The sequence below is a fragment of the Peromyscus maniculatus genome, chromosome 5, assembly GCF_049852395.1.
Source record: "Peromyscus maniculatus bairdii isolate BWxNUB_F1_BW_parent chromosome 5, HU_Pman_BW_mat_3.1, whole genome shotgun sequence".
NCBI classification, from domain to species: domain Eukaryota; kingdom Metazoa; phylum Chordata; class Mammalia; order Rodentia; family Cricetidae; genus Peromyscus; species Peromyscus maniculatus.
Genome location: NC_134856.1, coordinates 135,502,605 through 135,523,394, shown reverse-complemented (window position 1 = coordinate 135,523,394; position 20,790 = coordinate 135,502,605). Strand labels below are relative to the sequence as shown.

General features: G+C 42.8%; 1 protein-coding gene across 8 annotated transcripts in view; it reads right to left on the bottom strand.

Annotated features, from left to right (window-relative positions):
- Faf2 (Fas associated factor family member 2) overlaps window positions 1-20,790 on the bottom strand; it is a 41,877-nt gene that overhangs the window by 14,831 nt on the left and 6,256 nt on the right. Inside the window, exons 2-5 of one of the 8 annotated variants that reach the window (XM_015995743.3) lie at window positions 20,450-20,568; window positions 18,525-18,667; window positions 7,511-7,579; window positions 3,117-3,251 (exon numbers count right to left, since the gene is read on the bottom strand). In XM_015995743.3, the coding sequence (XP_015851229.1) occupies window positions 3,117-3,251; window positions 7,511-7,579; window positions 18,525-18,599 (279 nt within the window). In that variant the 5' untranslated portion in view covers window positions 18,600-18,667; window positions 20,450-20,568. The remainder of the gene's footprint in view (window positions 1-3,116; window positions 3,252-7,510; window positions 7,580-18,524; window positions 18,668-20,449; window positions 20,569-20,790) is intronic. The other 7 variants (XM_076573359.1, XM_076573362.1, XM_076573363.1 and 4 more) reach the window with 7 other exon arrangements.

Sequence of the window (20,790 nt, the reverse complement as noted above, 5' to 3'; positions counted from 1 at the left end):
TCAAGCTGAGGGAACGGGTATATAGAGAACTACTCCTTGAGTTATATATTGCTCCAGGAATTTGGAGTTTCTTGTTTGTTTGTTTGAGACAGGCTGTCTCTATAGTCCTGGTTGTCCCAGAACTCAGTATGTAGCCCAGGCTGGCCTGCTTAAGGCAACTGAATGCTAGTATTTCAAGCAGGTGCCTTTACTTGGCAAGTCTATACTCATCTACTTAGTCTTTCTTCCCTTTATCTATGGCTTTTTTTTTCTACAGTTCAGTTATCCTCAGACAACTGAGGTCTGAAAATATTAAGTGGAAAATTCAAAAACTAAATAATTTGTAAGTGTTAAACTGCAAAATGAATAGTGTGGTAGAATAGTGTGCCATGCTGTTCACTTCCTACTCAGGAAGAATCTCTTCATCCAGCATTCCATACATAACACCTGCCTATTAGAATCTTAGCAGCCATCCTGGTTAGCAGATGTGTCAGGGTGTTGCTTGTGTTCAAGTAATCCTTATTTTACTTTAAAAAAAAAAAAAAAAAAAATGGCCCCTGCACTGGGCGGTGGTGGTGCACACCTTTAATCCCAGCACTCAGGAGGCAGAGGCAGGCGGATCTCTGTGAGTTCGAGGCCAGCCTGAGTTACAGAGTGAGATCCAGGAAAGGCGTCAAGCTGTACAGAGAAACCCTGTCTTGGGGGAAAAAAAAAGCCCCTGCTAGACATGGTGGTGCACGGTTTTAATGCCTGCTCTGGAGAGGCAGAGGCAGGTGGATCTTTGTGAGTTTGAGGCAACCTGCTGTACACAGCAAGTTCAAGGATAGGTAAGGCTACATAGGAGACCTGGTCTCAAAACAACAACAACAAAACTAAAAAATTAGCTGGAACTGATATGGCAAAGGGAAATCACAAAATGACCCATTTAAGTGAACAGGTAAGACTTAAGCCAGGAAACCATATGGTGAGGTTGCTAATATCTACAATAACAACCAATCTTTTGTTCATAAAATTGTGAAGGAAGAGAAATCTGTGCTGGCTTTACTGCTATCCCTTCAACAGCAAAAGTGATGGTAAATGCTTGGTGAAGATGGAAAAAGCATTAAATAATAAGGCTTAGCAGTCCTGAGAGTCTCGGGTTTCCACCCTGGAAGGATATCCTCTACGGAAAAGGGTAGTTAAGCTCCACATTTATCTGGGGACATGGCTGCACTACGTTGCCCAGGCTAGCCTCAAAACTTGTGATCCTCCTGCCTCAGCACTTTTTTTGTTTGCCTGCTTTTTTTAATTCTAATTTTAATTTTATGTGTATGGGTGTTTTGCCAACATGATATCTGTGTATTATGTGTGTGCCTGGGAGTTGTGGAGGCTGGAAGAGGGCACTGGATCCCCTTGTGACTGGAGCTACAGATAGGTGTGAGCTACCATGTGGGTGCTTGGAATCCAACCTAGGTCCTCTGGAAGAGCAGCCAAGCACTCCTGACTGCTGAGTCCTTTTCTCTCTATGGCAGTGTCTCATAAACAGAGCTGGGCGGTCCCTGAACTGGAGCTCCCCCCACCTCAGCCTCCCCAGGGCCAGGATCACAACCTCTAAAGCCTTTTGAAACATTAAAGTACTCCAGACACATAAACAAAAAAAAGGTATGATAATGGAGTAATTTTAATTGTTCTAGGATTTACTGAAGTACTTAAAAAGTTTTTTTGTTTTTTGTTTTTTTTTTTTAATTCTAAATAGATGTTCAAGGGATGAGTGTCCTCACTCAAGGATAAGATAAGCTCCAGAAAGTTCTTTGGAGTTCATGATCAGTTATATATCTAATTTCCTTCAACATATCATGAGAAATCAGACTGTAAATAGGAAAGCTAAGACAAAAGGGTCCAGAGTTCGATGATAACCTGGACTACACAGTGAGATCCTGCCTCAAAAAGAGGAAGTGGATCAACAGGCAGAGGGTCTGCTGTCCCTGTGACCCACATGGCGGAAGGAGAGAACTGACTCTGCAGGTTGTCCTCTGACCTACATGCACACATATACAAATTAATAAAAATGTGATACAACAATGTTTATAAAGGAAAGAAAGGGGGAGGGGCGGCAGTGAAGGAAAGGAAGGAAGGGAATGAATGGGGAGGAGGAGGAGAGGAGGAGGAAGGCAGCAGTCAACTAGTTCTTTCTGGACCTCTGCACACCCTAGGAGCAGTCAGCTGGTGCCTTCTGCAGCCCACCACCTCTCTGCCACCAGTCCCTCAGGACCAGTTTCAAAACAGCGGCACGGAATTCCCAAAGACTCTAAGCACTTCCTTAAAAGTAGCTGAAGTCAAGTAAACTCAAGTCACAGAAAACTTATCAGATTGCAATTTAACGGTAGAAAGCTGCCAGGCACAGTAGGCTGTCCATGCAACCATTCCAGAACTCAAAGGCTGAGGCAGGAAGAATGTCCAAGGTTTGAGGCAGCCTGTCCTACACAGTGAGTTCCAATTCAGCCTAGGCTGTAGTGAGTTGCCAACTAGTCTGGGTTATTTAGTGATTTCTGGTCCAGCCTGGGCTAGACTGAGTTGACAGCCAGTCTGGGCTACAGAGTCAAATCATGTCTCCAAACAAAACAAAACACACACACACACACACACACACACACACACACACACACACACACACACACACACACACACACACACACACACACACACACACGGGGGCTGAAGAGATGGCTCAGTGGTAAGAGCACTTACTGCTCTTACAAAGGACCCAGGTTTGGTTCCCAGCACCCACATGGTGGCTCACAACAGCCCATTTCCAGTCCCCAAGGATGCAGTGCCTCTTCAGGCTTCCATGGGCTCCTGCAGGCATGTGGGCACAGACATATGCTCGAAGCAGCTCTATTCAGCCTGCAGCAGACATTTCAAAAGCAAGTTGCTCAAAACAAGGTACAGAAAATACTTTCTCAGTAAAGAACAGAAAAATAGTTCCTATAGCAATTCATTAAAAGATCCAGGGAAACTGATAAACCCATTAAGTCTTCCAAGGGCCCATACCTAACAAGTTTATACTGCCAACATTTCTTTTGCTCTATCACACGAAGATAACAAAACCAAATGGGTGAAATCGTTAAAAAGGGGGATATTCTAGCTACAAAACTTGCCCTTGGTTGTGGTCTTGAGACAACATAGCTGTAGATCCTGTGATCAGCTGTATTAACCTGTAGGGGTCGGGACGGAGGTGGATTGAAAACACTCGGTACACCCTCTTGCTCATTCAGTCTGTCCTGGACTGCAGCCTGAGAAGGAAAACAGAACGCAGAACTTCAGTGACGCTCAAATCCACCCAAGGAGAAACTACTGTTTGGTGTCTCAAAACAAGGTCAACATTACATGAATGCCACTTGATGAGTACATGTCAAGGGACCTTTCTCCTGCTATGCTATGGGGCAATGGGAAATCTCATACGGTGCAATCGGCAACTTGTCTTGAAGCCACATTTACACAGTAAGCACATTATTACTAATATGTGTTATTCAGAATGGCTAAAGTACAACGTGCTTTACCACACAACCCAGGAAAGGCAGTCCCCAGAATGCAGCAGGATAGCACCTCCAGGGCTGTGCAGTGGGCAGGACTGGCCATCAGGATCTGACAGGCAGTTCTGGCAAAGACAGTAGAGTCTGAATAGAGCCCCACAGCCCGGAAAGAGACTAACTTACGAGTCGTAGATTCTTTCTCTTTGTTCTTTAAAATTCAACTATTTATTTTACATCCCGGCCACAGCCTGCCTCCTCCCATTCTCCCCTCCCAGTGTGTATCCCCCAGCCCCTCTGCTTCAGTCTCCATCCAGGAAAGGGTGGTTCTTCCATGAGTATCAACAAAACACAAGCCTTAGAGTCTTTATGTGCAAAATTGAAGGAAACTTAATGCTTAGAATTAATCTGAAATTTTTTTAACTTTATTTTTTGTACATTGGTGTAACTCCACTGGAACTGGAGTTACAGACAGTTGTAAGCTTTCATGTGGGTGCTGGGAACTGAACCTGGGTCCTCTGGAAGAACAGCCAGTGTGCTGTTAACAGCTGAGCCATCTCTCCAGCCCTGAATTTTCTTTCTTTCTTTCTTTCTTTCTTTCTTTCTTTCTTTCTTTCTTTCTTTCTTTCTTTCTTTCTTTCTTTCTTTCTTTCTTTCTTTCTTGTAAAGAAACAGATTTGTTTAAAAAAAAAAAGTGAGAAATTCTTCAAAGTGGGAGGAATTTGAAGGGAAGGTCAACTTAATCTGAATATTCAGGGCTTGGGATGTGGCTCAGTTGATGAGTGCTAGCATGTATGAGGCATAAACCATTGCTTTAGTCCCAGAATTCAGGAGGTGGGGAAGGGAGGATCAAAAGCTGGTGGTCATTTTGAGCTATATAGGAAGTCTGAGTCAAGCCTTGGCTAGAGATTCTGTCTCAAAAACAGAACAAAACAAAACAAATTCACCAAGAAAAAAAATCTGAATATTCAGGTTTAAAAAAACAAAAACAAAAACAACAACAACAAAAAACCCTTCATTCTCTAAATTCTGTCTCTGAAAATAGTTTTCTGTCCCTGTTTTGTGACAAAATTGGCCATACCCAAAGAGATGTCTGGTTTCTCCTCAATGACCTATTCTACCTGATGGGAGTACCTCTTTTGTTATTATTACTGGGATTGCTCCACCACCTAATAAATAGTCTGAGGAGAAAATGTGGTAATGTCAGAAAGACCAGCCATATGATTTAGGGTGGGGACTTTGGATAACTGGGTGTCTGTCAATTTGGAGATTGCATTCAACCATATGGGCAGCCAATCAAATCAATTATGCCTAGATAATGAAGACCAACAACAACCACCTGAAAAACGAAAACCCACTCTGGACATTTCATTAAGGTGTATATCTCTGGGGGTTGGGGATTTAGCTCAGTGGTAGAGTGCTTGCCTAGCAAGCGCAAGGCCCTGGGTTCGGTCACCAGCTCCAGAAAAAAACAAAGGTATATGTCTCTGGCTGTCAGTAGCTTATGCATACTGTCACCTATCTGTGTAAGGAAGGTAATGCATCCTGACTCCACAGAAGATGGATATACACATTTCCTATGTGGGAAGCCTTTGAAATCCTGTTTGAAGTCTCTTAGCTGGTTTTTAACCTACATTAGTATCCTATCAAAAACTATTAGGACTATAGAACAGTTTTCGGTGTGTTTCTATTGAACTAAGTGAATTCAGTGTGTTTCTAGTGAATTAAGCTTGAGGATCATTTTGGAATTCCATTGAACTCACAGTTGGTGTCAGAAGAAAGAGTGGTCTTTGGGAGGGCTATGTGTCTTCTAAACTTGAGAAGTGGACTTAACCTTTATGGTTTGATTAATTCCAGGCAGTCAAATCATACTCAGTGGGCAAAGAATAATCTTTCAGGCCTGGCAAGCTGGCTCAGTGGGTATCTTAATTAGCTTTTTGTCAACTTGGCACAAGCTAGGTTCATCTGGGAAGAGGGAACCTCTACAGAGAAGATGCCTCCATGAGACTGGCTTATAGGCAAGTCTGTGGTGCATTTTCTTGACTAATGATTGATATGAGTGGGCCCAACTCACTGTGGGTGATGCCACCCCAGGGCAGGTGGTCCTGGATAATACAGGACAGCAGGCTGAGCAAGTATGAGGAGCAAGCCAGTAAGCAGCACTCCTTCAGAGACTCTACTTCAGCTTCTGCCTTGAGTTCTTGGTCTGACGTCCCTCAGTGATGGACTGTGATGTGGCACTGACTGCAAGTGAAATAAACTTTGCTCATGGTCTTTTTATCACAGCAGTAGAAACTAACTAAGCCAACAGGTAGAAGAGCTCGCTGCCAAGCTGCACCTTCTGAGGTTGGTCCCCAGGTTTCTCTACAAAGTGTAAGAATTTTGTGTTTAAACTTTTATAGGCATATTTTGTTTCTGTAATTGGAAAAAGACAAGACAATACCATTGGGAAATAAACCTTTCCAGTCACATTTAAGCTATGCAAAGTAATCTAATCAAATATGAAGGAATAAAAAACATGGATATAGCCAGGCAGTGAGAGCACACGCCTTTCATCCCAGCACCCGGGAGGCAGAGGCAGGTGAATCTCTGTGAGTTTGAGGCCAGCCTGATCTACAGAGTGAGTTCCAGGACAGGCTCCAAAGCTACATAGAGAAACCCTGTCTCGAAAAACCAAAAACAAAATAAAAAAATATAAATCTCTAGCTCACAAAATATTCAATCTTTGGTAAACACATACCTGTCAACAGCAATTTACCCCAAGAAAGAAGGAAATGGGGAGCAAGAGAGGACATGCAAGCAACTCACAGACAAGCTGTTTTATCCACATCTGATGAGCAGAAATTTGAAACTGTATTACATAAAACACATCAGGGTTAGGAGCTGAAAGGGAGGCACAGGACTGCCCTACTTTCTTCTTCCTCCTTCTGAGACAGGCTTTGCTATGTACTTCACACAGGGCTTCCCCTCCTGATCTTCTTCCTTAGCTTCCCAAGGGTTGACATGTAGGTGTTACCATGCCTAGTTTACCCTTCCCCCAAGTATATTTATTTTTATTTGAAATATTTAATTTAAAATATACTCATAGATTTATGATGTCAACAGAAAATTATTAGAGACCCAGACACCTAAAATGAAGTAAAATGAAAGACTAATATGGAAAGGATAAACTGAATTATGCCATAGAAAAAAAATAAAACTTTTAATTTTGTGTACACACACACTCATGCCAGAGGTCAGGTGATGACCTCTGTGTATTTCCACAGATGCCTTCCATCCTCTTTGAGAGAGGATCTTTCAGCCAGCATATATAAGCTGCTAATATGCTAGAAGTGGTCAGCAGATACCCATTAAGAATCTACTCTTTTTTTTTTTGCCAAGGTTTCTCTGTGTAGCCCTGGCCATCCTGAAATTTGTTCAGGGAGACCAGGCTGGCCTAGAACTCACAGAGATCTGTCTGCCTCTGCCTCCTAAGTGCTGGGGTTAAAGGTGTGCACCATCACAGCCTAGCATCAAGAATCTAAACATAAAGTTGGGGGTGGGGTGGTGCATGCCTTTACTCCCAGCACTCAGGAAGCAGAGGCAGGCAGATCTCTGAATTCTAGGTCAGCCTGATCTACAGGGCGAGTTCTAGGACAGCCAGGGCTACAAAAACAAAACAAAACCCTATCTCAAAAAAAAAAAAAAAAAAAAAAAAAATCTATATAAGTTTTATGCTCAGAGCAATTAACAAACCCAAAATGAGAATTCTGTTGTCCTGGGGTTTCCCTGCTAGTCACATTCTACCTCAAAGCGGCTAACACTGCAGTGTAATGAACACCACAGGCATGGTGGTGAGAATACCTGTTCCTAGGAAGGGTAAGGACAGAGGCACTACATGAATGGGATTCTTTATTTTCATAGTTTCTATACCTCTACGTGTGTATTTTAAACACAAAGAAGCTATAATTCTGATATAACATAATGGGAGAGGCGCTGTGCAGCGGGACTTCACTGTGAGTGTGGTAGGTGGGTGCCCGTACCTCCATATTCCAGTTATGCTGCTCCAAAGCAAGGCGACACTGCTCCATGGATTCTATGCCAGTCAGATCCTGAAAGGAAGGGGAAGCACAAGGTCACTATGGGACTGGGACTGAGTTGGCAGAGTGCTTGTCTAGTTTAGCATGCACAGAGCCCTGGGCTCCATTTCCTGCACTGCATACACCAGGTATGGCAACACATGCAGGGATTAGCAACTGGGGGTGGAGGAAGAAGGGTCACTGTTGGCCACACAGACGCAGCTGAGGTAGCTCATTTAGTCACGTGCTTGCCTTGCACATACAAGGAGCTGAGGTTAACCCCTAGAGCCTATGCAAACCTGGACCGCGGAGCACACACAGAGCCTCTCTACAGTAGTATAACTGGCTTTCTAGGTTCCTTTCTCACTACCTCCCTCGGGTGTCCAATCGCATCAAACCTAACAGTTCATATGCATATCCATGCCTGAAAATCAGACAGTGCTGGGCCAAAATCAACAGTACAAAAGCCACATCCCTCCCTCCATTCAGAGACCTTTCATTCAACAAATGCTTACTTCAGGGTATTATACAAAGATGAGTTAAGGTACTCTCTACTGTCCAGAATTCCTAATGCTGGCAACCACAGAGACAGTGATTTATTCATTTATTTATTTATTCATTCATTTATTTATTTATTATGCATACAATGTTCTGTCTGCATGTATGTCTGCAGGCCAGAAGAGGGCACCAGATCTCATTACAGATGGTTGTGAGTCACCATGTGGTTGCTGGGAATTGAACTCAGGACCTCTGGAAGAACAGTCAGTGTTCTTAACCTCTGAGCCATCTCTCTAGCCCGACAGTGATTTATCTCAACCAGACTGTTAAGTCAAAACAAAGTTTCTTGTCTTGATTGTGTACTCTGTACTCAAGGACAAGATTTTAGTTCTGTAATTTAGTTTCCTTTATGTACAATGTTTAATCTGGATTAGATAATCTCTCCAGACTTTTTTCTAACAATTATTTTTGTGTGTATGAGTGTTTTGCCTGTATTTTGTGCAATCCATGTGCAGCTGTGCCCTTGGAGGCCAGCAAAGGGTGAAGGATCCCCTAGAACTGGAGCCATCATGTGAGTGCTGGGAATCTAACTTGGGTCCTCTGGGAAAGCAGACAGTGCTTGGAACCTCTGAGTCACCTCTCCACTCCCCCTTCTAAACGTAACAAACAAAACTCCAAATTTTCATTTCTTCCCTTTTTAACCTTCACTTTGTAAGACAAATCTCAATGGACCTGACACGCACAGACTGCAAGGCTCTAATGCTGCAGTTACAGGAGTCTGCCATCACCCTCTGGCTTTTAACGTGGAGTCGAGTCTGAACTCAGACCCTCCTGCTTATGCAGCAGGCACTATAACCAACTGAGTCGTCTCTCCATCCCAATCTGAAATACTGCAAACCAGTGTTACTGGCCTAGGAAGTTATATCTGAGGACAGCCTGGGCTATCGAACAAGAGCCTCTCTCCTTCCCCCACCCCTCACCCCACCCCCGCCACACACACACACACACACACACACACACAAAATCTTAAAACACGTATTTTTTCCTTGGGCAAAAGCAATGGTTCAATGGTTAAGAAGTATGTTTTCTTTTTGCCAGGTGGTGGCGGTGGTGGTGGCGGTAGCGGTGGCGGTGGCGGCCGCATGCCTTTAATCCCAGCACTCGGGAGGCAGAGGTAGGAGGATCTCTGTGAGTTTGAGGCCAGCCTGGTCTACAGAGCGAGATCCAGGACAGGCTCCAAAGCTACACGGAGAAACCCTGTCTTGGGAAACAAAAACAAAAACAAAACAAAAAAAAGAAGTATGTACTGCTCTTGCTGAGGATCTCAGTTCAGTCCCAGCACCCAAAAAGGTGGCAATCCCCATGTAACTACAGCTTTAGGGAGATTCAAGGCCTCTGCCCTCTGTGGACACCTACGCTCATGTGCATCTACACATAATTAAAACAAAAATAATCTTTAATGAAAAATTTTTTTTTTCTTTTTGTGACAGGGTTTCTCTGTGTAGTCCTGGTTGTCCTGGAACTCAGAGATCTGCTTGTTGCTGCCTCCCAAGTGCTGGGATTAAAGGCATATGCAACCATGACAGGCTCAAATGAGGTATTTCAAAAAATATGTCATTATAGTTAACTGTGATGAATACATTAAGACTGTTAAACAGGAAACACTGAGCGTAGGGAACGGGAATTTTATGTATTATCAGTGTAATTTCGTGTAAATTTAAATGTATTCTAAAATGAAAAGTTATTTTGAAAGTAAAAGGTAGGCAATGTAGGTCAGTGGTAGAGTACTACCTGAGCATGCACAAGACCCTGAACCATCCTAAGATGAGCTTTCAGGCTGGCAACAGAAGCAGGCAGAGCAGGGTCATCGAAGGACAGTGTTTCTCAGTATTACCCACCTCTAAGAATCACTTTTTGAGGGGCTGAAGAGATGGTTCAGAGGTTAAGAGCATTGGCTGTTTTTCCAGAAGAACCGGGTTCAATTCCCAGCACCCACATGGCAGCTCACAACTGTCTGTAACTCCAGTTCCAGGGGATCTGACACCCTCACACAGACATGCATGCAGGCAAAACACCAACACACATTTAAAAAAAAAAAAAGGAAGCACTTTTCAGTATAATGATGGGGAATGAACTCAAGAAACAATGCCGTACCACTGAACCTCACTCCCAACACTTAAGAAAACTTAAAATAATCTACGTATGCCCAGACCTCCCACTCTAAGCAGTTTAGTCAGATTCTCTGAAGGTAGTATAGTGGTGCACACCTTTGATCTCAGCACTTGAGAGGCAAAGGCAGGTGGATTTCTGTGAATTCAATGCCAGGCTGGTCTACAGAGCAAGTTCCAGGACACTGAGACCTGTTTCAGGGAGGAAAAACAAACAAACAAACAAACAAACAAAACAAAACAAACAACAACAAAACAGTATTCAGTATTCTCTCTGGGCAAATTCAGGGCCGGTCTAGGCTACTGGGAGAATTCCAGGACAACTTTAGCTACACTGTGAGACCTGGTCACAAACATCTTCAACATCAGCTCTTAACCTATAGGTCAAGGACCCCTTTATGGGGTCGAATGATCCTTTCACAAAGAGTTGCTTAAGACCATCAGAAAACACAATATTTACATTGCAATTCCTAACAGTAGCAAAATCACAGTTATGAAGCAGCAACAAAAATAACTTGATGGTTGGGGGTCCCCACAACACAAAGAACCATATTAAAGGGCTGCAGCATTAGGAAGGTTGAGAACCAGACCTTGATGAGCTTTTTCACTTGTTTCCCCTTAGGAATATGCACATTTTAATACCTTGAAAGACACTGCCAAAGCCAGTATAAAGCTGTCATAAAAACAACCTCAGTTACACTGTCAGTGTAAGTCAAAAGCGACCTCATTCCCATCTAGTGTTAACATGTGTTTTCCAGGGCCACAGGGGAGGGGAGTTTCCTAGAACAGACCCCACTGGCTTCGATGCCACATGTGCTGTCTCAGCAGAAACATGGTTAGCTATCATGCAACCTAAGGAAGGAGAGATACACGTGTATCACGACTCCATGGTGCAGTCCATCATGGCAGGGGAAGTGCACGGAGCAGGACCGTCAAGCAGCTGGTCACATGGCACGCACTACCAGGAAGCAGAGAGGGGGAGCACTTATGCTCACTTATGCTCTTTATCCAGCCCAGGACCCCAGCTCATGAAATGGTGCTGCTCACTTTCAGGGCAGGCTTTCCCACCTCAATTAACCTAATCTAGATAAACCCTCACAGACAAGCCCAGAAATTTGTTTCCACGGTGATTCTAAATCTCATCAAGTTGACAGTCAAAACGAACCACCACAGAAGTAAAACAGAAATAAGTAACGTTAGACTCAATAACCTCAGAGATTCAGTTCTTTTCACAGTAAATTTATTTGAAGTCAACAGATCATAATTTTGTCTTTTAAAAAAAGATTTTTGCTTCTGTGCATGTTTATCTATCTATCTATCTATCTATCTATCTATCTATCTATCTATCTATCTATCTATCTATCTATCTATCTATATGCTATTTGTGTGATGGACAGAAGAGGGTGTCTGATTCCCTGGAAGGAGGAGGTTACAAATGGCTGTGAATTTCCCAACACGGGTGCGAGAAACCAAACTCAGATTCTCTAGAAGAGAAGCCAGTGCCCTTAACCACCGAACCACTCCTCCAGCCCAGCCTATCCTTTTTGTTTTTTAAATCAATTTTTTTAGAGTGTTAAGGGGTTGAATCCAGGGTCTCACATAGGCTCAGCATATCCTTAGCCCTGCTTGCCAGTGTCATGCCTTATACACTAGGGAATGAGTGACTTTGTCTGGTGGCGGCGGCAGTGGAGGCAGGGGGCAGAGGCAAGCAGATCTGAATTCCAGGACAGCCAGGACTAGAGACAGAGAAATCCTGCCACAAACAAACAAACAAATGAACAAACAAACAAACAAACACACGCATGCACGGCAGGCAATGGTGGTGCACACTTTTGATCCCAGCACTTAAGAGGCAGAATCTCTGTGACTTTGAGGCCAACCTGTTCTACAGATCGAGTTCTAGGACAGCCAGGGTTACAAAGAGAAACCCTGTCTCAAAAACAAACAAACAAACAAACAAACAAAAACCAAAAACCAAAACCAAACAAAACCAAAAAATAACAGAAAGAAAATTAATGACTCTTATTCTACCGACATTTCCCCCCTATTCTCATTCTCTCTGCTTACATGTAGGCAGGCGTGTGTGTGTGTGTGTGTGTGTGTGTGTGTGTGTGTGTGTGTGTGTGTGTGTGTGTGTGTACACGTGCGCGCGCATGCCTGTGGGGACCACAGAATGACCCTAGGTATTTTCCTTAGAGGCCACTCGATTTCTTTGTCTGGTTTTGATTTTTTGAAATGGAGTGCTAGGATCAAAGGCATGCACCACCACTGCCAGACTGCTTCCTCGTTCCTTACGCATCATTTTCATTAGTTTTGTTTCGACTGTGTCAGAAACTATTTTGGCTATCTTCAATATGTTGAGTGATTCCGTGAGAAAAATATTACCACCAGGCCACGCCCACCATGAGTTAAGATCTGCGTATGAAGTCAGTGAACTGGTTGGCTTACATGCCAACAGATCAACTGACATGCCAACTGACATCAGATGGAACTTGAGACAACATGGGAAAAACAGGAGCAATCGGAACAAAGGGTAAATTCACCTAAGGCTCCTTTTCCCTCTAGCCTCCAGCCACAAGGCAAATGTTGGAAACTGCTGCCACACACCCTCAGGCAGGCCCATCTCAGTCTGTCTTACTCCTCCACTTCTCAGACAGGATTCCCTGCCATGAACTGACCTCCCCATGATTTAGGAGCTGCTTCAGATACAGTAATTTACACAAAAGTATAAGTGATGACAACATCAGAGAAAGGTGGGCAATATTTATTATTGGGAATCAAAATATCCTGGAGTTCCAATCGATCGCAAGTACTATGTAGAGGGAGGGACATTAGGAGAGTGTGTGAAGTACTTTCCTCCATCTAAGCCTGTTCTAACTTCCATCTACTCAGAAGTTAAAGGGATGCTGATCACTTGAAAAACAAATACTGAATTATTATGATTGCTGATCTAGCTCTTAGGAGAGAATAACTCAAGGAGGAAATCACAACAGGCTGGGTGTGTAACAATCTAACCAGGTGTCATAATGAACTATTTGGATATGGATTGGGAAACCAGGGCATACTCACCTGCCTTTCCAAAGTGTCTCACTTTCCACATCTCAAGTGTTTGTAATAACACACTCAGTAGACACCCAAGTGCTCTATGCTCCAATTGGCTTGCTGAGGTTTATATTTTAAGTTATTCCCAGAGTAAAACTTGGCAAACAAAACAAACAACAACAACAATTAAAAAAAAAAATGGTAACCTTTGTTTTCTCCTTCCCACCAGACAGGGAGGGCAGGTTTGCTTACTCAGGAGAAAATTGGAATTTAAAGTCCATTCAGAAAGTGATGACTACTAGGCTTTGAGCTCCAACTAAAGCTCTTAGAGACCTTCACTATTTACATTTAGTTCTCATCAGTTCCCACCTACTAAACACCTACACTGGGTAATAAGCAACTGTGTGTGTAAAAACCCTCATTTTTAACAACAAGAAAGCCGCTGGGCAGTGGTGGCGAACACCTTAAATCCCAGCACTCAGGAGGCAGAGACAGGCTGAACTCTGTGAGTTCGAGGCCAGGTTGGTCTACAGAGTGAGTTTCAAGATAGCCAGGACTGTTTCACAGAGAAACCCTGTCTCAAAAACAAAAACCAACCAAACAACCAAAAAGGAAAGCCAAGTATCCAAAGGTTACACTGCCTGGCCAGTAACACTCGGTAAGAGTGAAAGCTAGAACAACTTCCAAAGTCCAGGTTCTCTGAAGCAACAATGCCTCCCATTATTTGATACTCATGTTTGAAAACAAGCTCCCAATTCTTAATTCAGAAAATTTGAATGTTTATTGAAAATACGATAATTTAGCTGGACGGTGGTGGTGGATGCCTTTAATCTCAGCACAGGTAGAGGGAGGTGGATCTCTGAGTTCAAGGCCAGCTTGTTCTATAGAACAAGTTCTAGGACAGCCAGGGCTACAAAAGAAACCTTGAAGAAAAAGAAAGAAAAAGAGATAAAGAAAGAGGAGAGAGAGAGAGAAAGAAACAAAAGAAAGAAATTTTTCTTCTTTATGCCCAGAATCAACAAATATGTTCATATAATTTTACTCAATTACCAAATGGTTTGCAATCAACTAAGACTAGAAAATGTGGGGCTGGACAGTTGGCTCAGCAGTTAAGAACACCTGTTCTTAGCCGGGCAGCGGTGGCGCACGCCTTTAATCCCAGCACTCAGGAGGCATAGGCAGGTGGATCTCTGTGAGTTCAAGAACAGCCTGGGCTACAGAGTGAGTTCCAGGACAGGTGCAAAGCTACATGTGGATGACAACAAGCAGAACTTCCGTTCCAGAGAATTCAATGCCTTCTTCTGATCTATGCAGGCACAAGGCACACATATGGCTCACACAAATATTCAGTTAAAACATTCACACACATAAAATAGGTTTAAAATATTAAGGAGAAAACGCTGCAAGCTTACAGCTTCTCTCTCCAGGTGACTTTGGCTGGCTTGGAGCTCCCTTTGTAGACCAGACTGGTCTCAAACTCACAGAGACTAGCCCATCTTGGCTTCAGAAATAAAGTATTTTAAAACACTTTGAAATTTGAAAGGTCCTGTTTTTAAAAAGAAAGAAAATTTAACCTACAACTTTACATAGGGAAAATCCACCACCGCTACCATACTTCTTTGGTTTTGTTTTAGTTTATTTATTTATTTTTTTCCAGAGACAGGGTTTCTCTGTGTAGCTCTGGCTGTCCTGGAACTTGCTCTATAGACCAGGCTGGCCTTAAACTCAGAGATCCATCTGCCTCTGTCTCCTCAGTGCTGGGACTAAAGGCTTTTGCCACTACAGTCCAGCTGAAAAATCTTTTTTAAGAAGAACACTATTAGCCAGTCATGATGGCACACACCTTTAATCTCAGAGCTCAGGAGACAGGCAGGCAGATTTTTTGAAGTCTAGACCAGCTATGGTAATACAGTGAGACTGTATCTCAAAATAAAAAATAAAAAAATAAAAAAATCCAAAACAAAACAAAACAAAAAACCACCATTAACAGTCCTTGAAGTTTTGTTTTGTTTTGTTTTTGTTTGTTTTGTTTCTTTTTCTAAGAATCAGATTGGAAATCCCTGGTTAGCCCTTTAGATGTTAAGTCAAATGCCAAATGTCAATCAAGAGACAAGTATATGTATTTGTAGTGGCTTCTTAAATATTTTGTATTTCATTGTATCCAAAAGTTTCACAAATATTTGAATCTCCTTAAAAATGTTACATGAGGGGGTTGAAGAGATGGCTCAGCAGCTGAGAGCACTGCCTGCTCTTCCAGAGGACCCAGGTTCAATTCCCAGCACCTACATGGCAGCTCACACCTGTCTGTAACTCCAGTTCCAGGGCTTCTGACACCCTCAGACAGACATACATGCAGGCAAAACATCAATAAGCATAAAATAAAAACAATAAAAAAATACTAAATGAATACTAGGAATATTGCTCATCAGAGTGTTTGCTTAGCATGTATACCTCGCTCCCATGCTCCCACACATGGATGCACGCATGTTTCCAGAAATAAATCTACACCACTCTTAAAACTAGTTGGAATAAGTTGAGCTCGTTGAGAAAGTTGGGGACGCTGGAGTCCTCAACTCTTCCCATCACTTCACCACTCACTAGACTGGTAATGGTAGGCATCCTTTTTAGGCTCAGAGTTTTACATCATCTAGCAGTTCAACAATGATGACAAGGTGTATCATAAAGGCATTTGTAAAGTGTTGGGAGATGAACCTGAACTTGCTTAAAACGTCAAGCACTACAGTAAACTTTGGGGAAAGTCAAGTGAAATCGTGTTTCCCTTAATTCCTACTCAGGTGTCCTTTCATTGGAGGTAGTTCACCAAAGTGAAGCGCAAAAGCACTGTGACCTTGGCCACAGTCCTCTAAAGGTGAGTCTTTTTTTTTTTTTTTTTTTTTTTTTTGGTTTTCCGAGATAGGGTTTCTCTGTGTACTTTTGGTGCCTGTCCTGGATCTCACTCTGTAGTCCAGGCTGGCCTCTAACTCACAGAGATCCACCTGGCTCTGCCTCCGGAGTGCTGAGATTAAAGGTGTCCGCCACCACCCAGCCTTAAAATGAGTCTTCTGCTCAGAATGAAAAGTATTCCCAGAGCCAGCTTTCCCTACTTTCAACCTCCCCTTCTGTAAAAATATGCTTCTGTATGTTTCAAAATAAGCTTTTAAATTTTAAGCGGGAGGAAAAAAAAAACAATGTGGGGAAAAATTTAATCTTTATTTTTTAAGTATACGGCGTTTTGCCTGCATGCCTGCCTGTGCACCATGTCTATGCAGTGCCCACAAAAGCAATAAGAGGGCTTCAAGTTCCTAGGGACTAGGGTTACAGATGGTTGTAAGGTACCTTATGGGAGCTGGAAATTAAACCCAGGTCCTCTGGAAGGCACCAGTGTTCTTAACCACTAAGCTATCTCTCCAGATCCAAAACATTAACATTTAAAAATGAATACTTTCAATCCTAAAATTGGGTTTAATTCTATGCATGTGAAAAACATCAGGTACACATTTGTGTTATTTACCTTCTTGTTGCTGTGACCAACACCAGACAAAAACTAGGGAGGAGGTGAATGTTGCTAACGGTTTGAGGGGACACAGTCCATCATGACTGCATCTGCAGTCAAGAGAAAGACCAACTGATGCACAGCTGGCTTCCTCTCTCTTTTCATTCAGCCTGGGATCCATCCTATGAGCCTTTCCTTCTCAGTTAGAAACAGCCTCATAGACACACTTTGGAGGTTGTTTCCTAGGTGATCCCAAATCTAGTCAAACTGCTAATAAACAGTGAGACCCATAAGTCCATGCAAACACATCACTTTAAATAATAACATTCCACTTAAGTCCCCACAGTTTCATGTTCACCTCTAATGCAAAATACACTCAGGAGGCTGGAGAGACAGCTCAGTAGTAAAAGCACTGACTGCTCTTGCAGAGGACCTGAGCCCCATTCCCAGCACCCACATGGCAGCTCTCAATCATCTGTAACTCCAGTTTCCAGAGGAGCTAATGCCCTCTTCAGTCCTCCAAGGGCACCAGGTACACACATGGTATACAGACATACATGCAAGCAAAATACCCATGTAACTAAAATATTTTTTTAATTACATAATGAATTTAACTCAGCTGTAAAAGCCTTCCATCTCAGCTGGGAGTGGTGGTGTACACTTTTAATCCCAGCATTCAGGGGGCAGACACAGGTGGACCTCTATGAGTCTTAAGGTTAGCCTGATCTACAAAGTGAATTTCAGGAAAGCCAGGGCTTTTACACAGAGAAACCCTGTCTTGAAAAACAAAACAAAAACAAAAACAAAAAAAGCAAAGCAAAGCAAAGCAAACCAAAACAACAACAACAACAACAACAAAAAACCCCACAAATAAAAAATCTCCTCCAAATCTTAACAGTTTTAACACTGTTCAAAAAACAAGAATCCAAATTCTATTGTGAGACACCAGGCAATCTCTCTTTTTTTTAATTTATTTATTTTTATATTGTGTGCATTGGTGTTTTGCCTACACATATGTCTGTGTCAGGGTGTCAGGTCCCCTGGAACTGGAGTTACAGATAGTTGTGAGCTGTCCTGTGGGTGCTGGGAATTGAACCCGGGTCTTCTGGAAGAGCAGTCAGTGCTCTTACATCACTGAGCCATCTCTCCAGTCCCCAGACAATCTCTTAACTATGAGTCACCCTACAATAAAAAAAGAAAAGTTGGGCCAGGCGGTGGTGGCGCACGCCTCTAGTCCCAGCATTCAGGAGGCAGAGCCAGGCGGATCTCTGTGAGTTCGAGGCCAGCCTGGACTACCAAGTGAGTTCCAGGAAAGGCACAAAGCTACACAGAGAAACCCTGTCTCGAAAGCCCCCCCCACAAAAAAAAGTTGTATTTCCAATATACAATGGCACAGAAAAAAAAAAAAATTCATTCAAAAAGGGAAAAATGGAGTCACAAGAAAGAATTATTAAGCCAAAGCAAGATCCAAACAAATCCTACATCTCTATGTCTAGGATCTAGGTCTCTTGGTCTGGGCTCCAACGGGCCTGGACATACCCACCTCTCTAGTTCTGCAGCTGCAACACACATGGCCCCTCATTTGGGCCTGGCCTCTCTTGGGCCAGCCCCCCTCTTCCTGCAGCTACCTTGGCAGATGTCCCACAGTACTGTCATCTCCAACATCCTGAAATCTCACTGCAACTTAGGATCCATCTTCAAAGCTGACTAGGTCTTAAGGAGCCCAGCCCCTGAACTTGCTTAGCACAAGAGGCTGGCCTTGAACTCATCTTCTTACCTTCGCCTCCCAAGAACTGAGATTACGGGTGTGTGTGTTTCTTTCATGTTCTCTTATCCTTCCACGGTGTGCCATAGAGTGACGAAATGCATAGGCTCTTGACAGTACAGATCTTTCAAACTTGGACTTCTCAGCCCCTAGGACTGGAAGAAACAAATCTTTGTTCCTTATAAATTACCCATCTTGGGTATTCTGTCATAGGAGAACAAAATGTACCAATACGAGGTGGATTCTCAGCCTCTAGAGTGGCAACATCCTTCACTTTCCTGGTCTAACTGAAACTTTCCTTTTCCCTGAGGACACCCGCTCCTTGGAGCCTTCCTCCCACATTTTCTCTCTCTGCCCTGTGGATGAGGAAATGAGACAACTGTCATCTTTGTTATTCTCTTCTCTCCTTATGAGCCTACCTTCAGGAAGAGGTGATAAGGAACTTTACTAGTAGGAGCACTTGCCCGACAGAGTGGAAGCCCTTGGCTCCCTGGTGGGAGGAAAAAAACCCACCCAAAGCACCAAAACCCAAACCTGCCACATAGTTATTTCTAACGACCCTACTTGTCAGCAGTTTAAAACAAATTAATAGGAGCCAAAAAGGTGGTGCCAGTGACAGGAGAGTTCGGGAACAGAGCTCGACTTCCAGGTCAAACCTCAATTAACCAACAACAGAACTTATTTGTTTATTTGGAACCTTGGTCAAAATAAATTCAATAATGTTCAAGCAGTATCAGATTACAGTTTTATTTTGTTTTTTGTTTTTTCAAGACAGAGTTTCTCTATGTCGTTTTGGTGCCTGTCCTGGATCTCACTCTATAGACCAGGCTGGCCTCGAACTCACAGAGATCTGTCTGGCTCGGTCTCCTGAGTGCTGGAATTAAAGGCGTGCGCCACCACCACCTGGCCACTTTTAAATCTCAAGGTGTAATCAGATGTGAGGCACTGGGCTAATCCCTAACCCTGCGGCCCCCCCTCCCCCCCCCCCAAAAAAAGAAAAAATATACCAAACATGTACATGTAAACATTTTTGGCTCATTATTTCTTTAACAATACAACTATTTCTGTAACATTTATTATTATATTATAAAGCATACAGGAAGATATATTTTGATTATATACAAACACAAACATTTTATATAAGGAATCTGAGCATCTTTAGAATTTGGTATCAGTGGGAACTCTTGAAACCAATTCACATCAGATACTAATGGTCACCTGCCTATAACTCCTCCACTCACCTCTGGACAGAGATAAAGCTATTCATTTCTGGGGTCAAATCACAGTTCTCATCACACAATAACTACAAAGCCCTTCACTATCTAGAAACTTTTATCCAAGTGAGGAATTCCCTTAAATGAAAGCCCTTCCTCTAAATTCCCGACCTTCTCAGCGTGCTCAACACCCAGTGGCCATCATGTTTCATTTGCTGACTTCGGCCTGTCTCTCCCTACTAGAATGGGAGTTTCACCAGTGTAAGACCTGTGCTGAGTAGACTACTGTATCCAGTGCCTATAACCATAGCTGAGTTTACTGAAAATGGGATAAGTCTCTATGTACAAGGATATACACTGCAGCATTATTTGTGGTAACCAAACAAAAAAAAAAAGAAAGAAAAAATAAAGAAAACGTATTTGTCCATAAACATCATGGTGGTAAAAACTGCACTGGTAGGTAGTGGCAGGTGGCTCCTCGTAAGTCCAGGCCAGCCTGGTATACATAGCAAGTTCCAGGTTAGCCATTTACTCTGTAACATGGGGAGACATTGTCTCAAATTGATTAATTAATTAAAAATAATGCTTAACATTCGGATATTTAATATTTGCCAATACTTCAGCTATATTAACATTTAAACATCAAAGTAACCTTGTGAGATGGATAATATTATTAGTCCACAAAGAAACTATGCCACAGAGACAAATTAAATGATAACTTGCCCAGAGCTGAAAGTTAGTAACTGGAGAAGGCAGAATCGAATCCAGGCAGCCTTATTCCAGAATCAGTCTTCACAAGCAAGCATTTACACACTGCTGCCTTTCACAGCACACACATGTCCCTGTAAGAGAAAGACATTCTTTTGCCCAATGAGAATGGGAACTATAACCAGTCAATTAACTGAAAGCCTACTGACGGAATCAAACATCCCATACATTGTTGTACTTCATCTTAACAAGCACATACATCCAGGCAGCAATCTTCTGATGAACAGGAACAAGCCCACTGGAATACTTGGACTTTTGTAGCAAAAGCATATTGTATTTATTTTAAGGAGAATGCA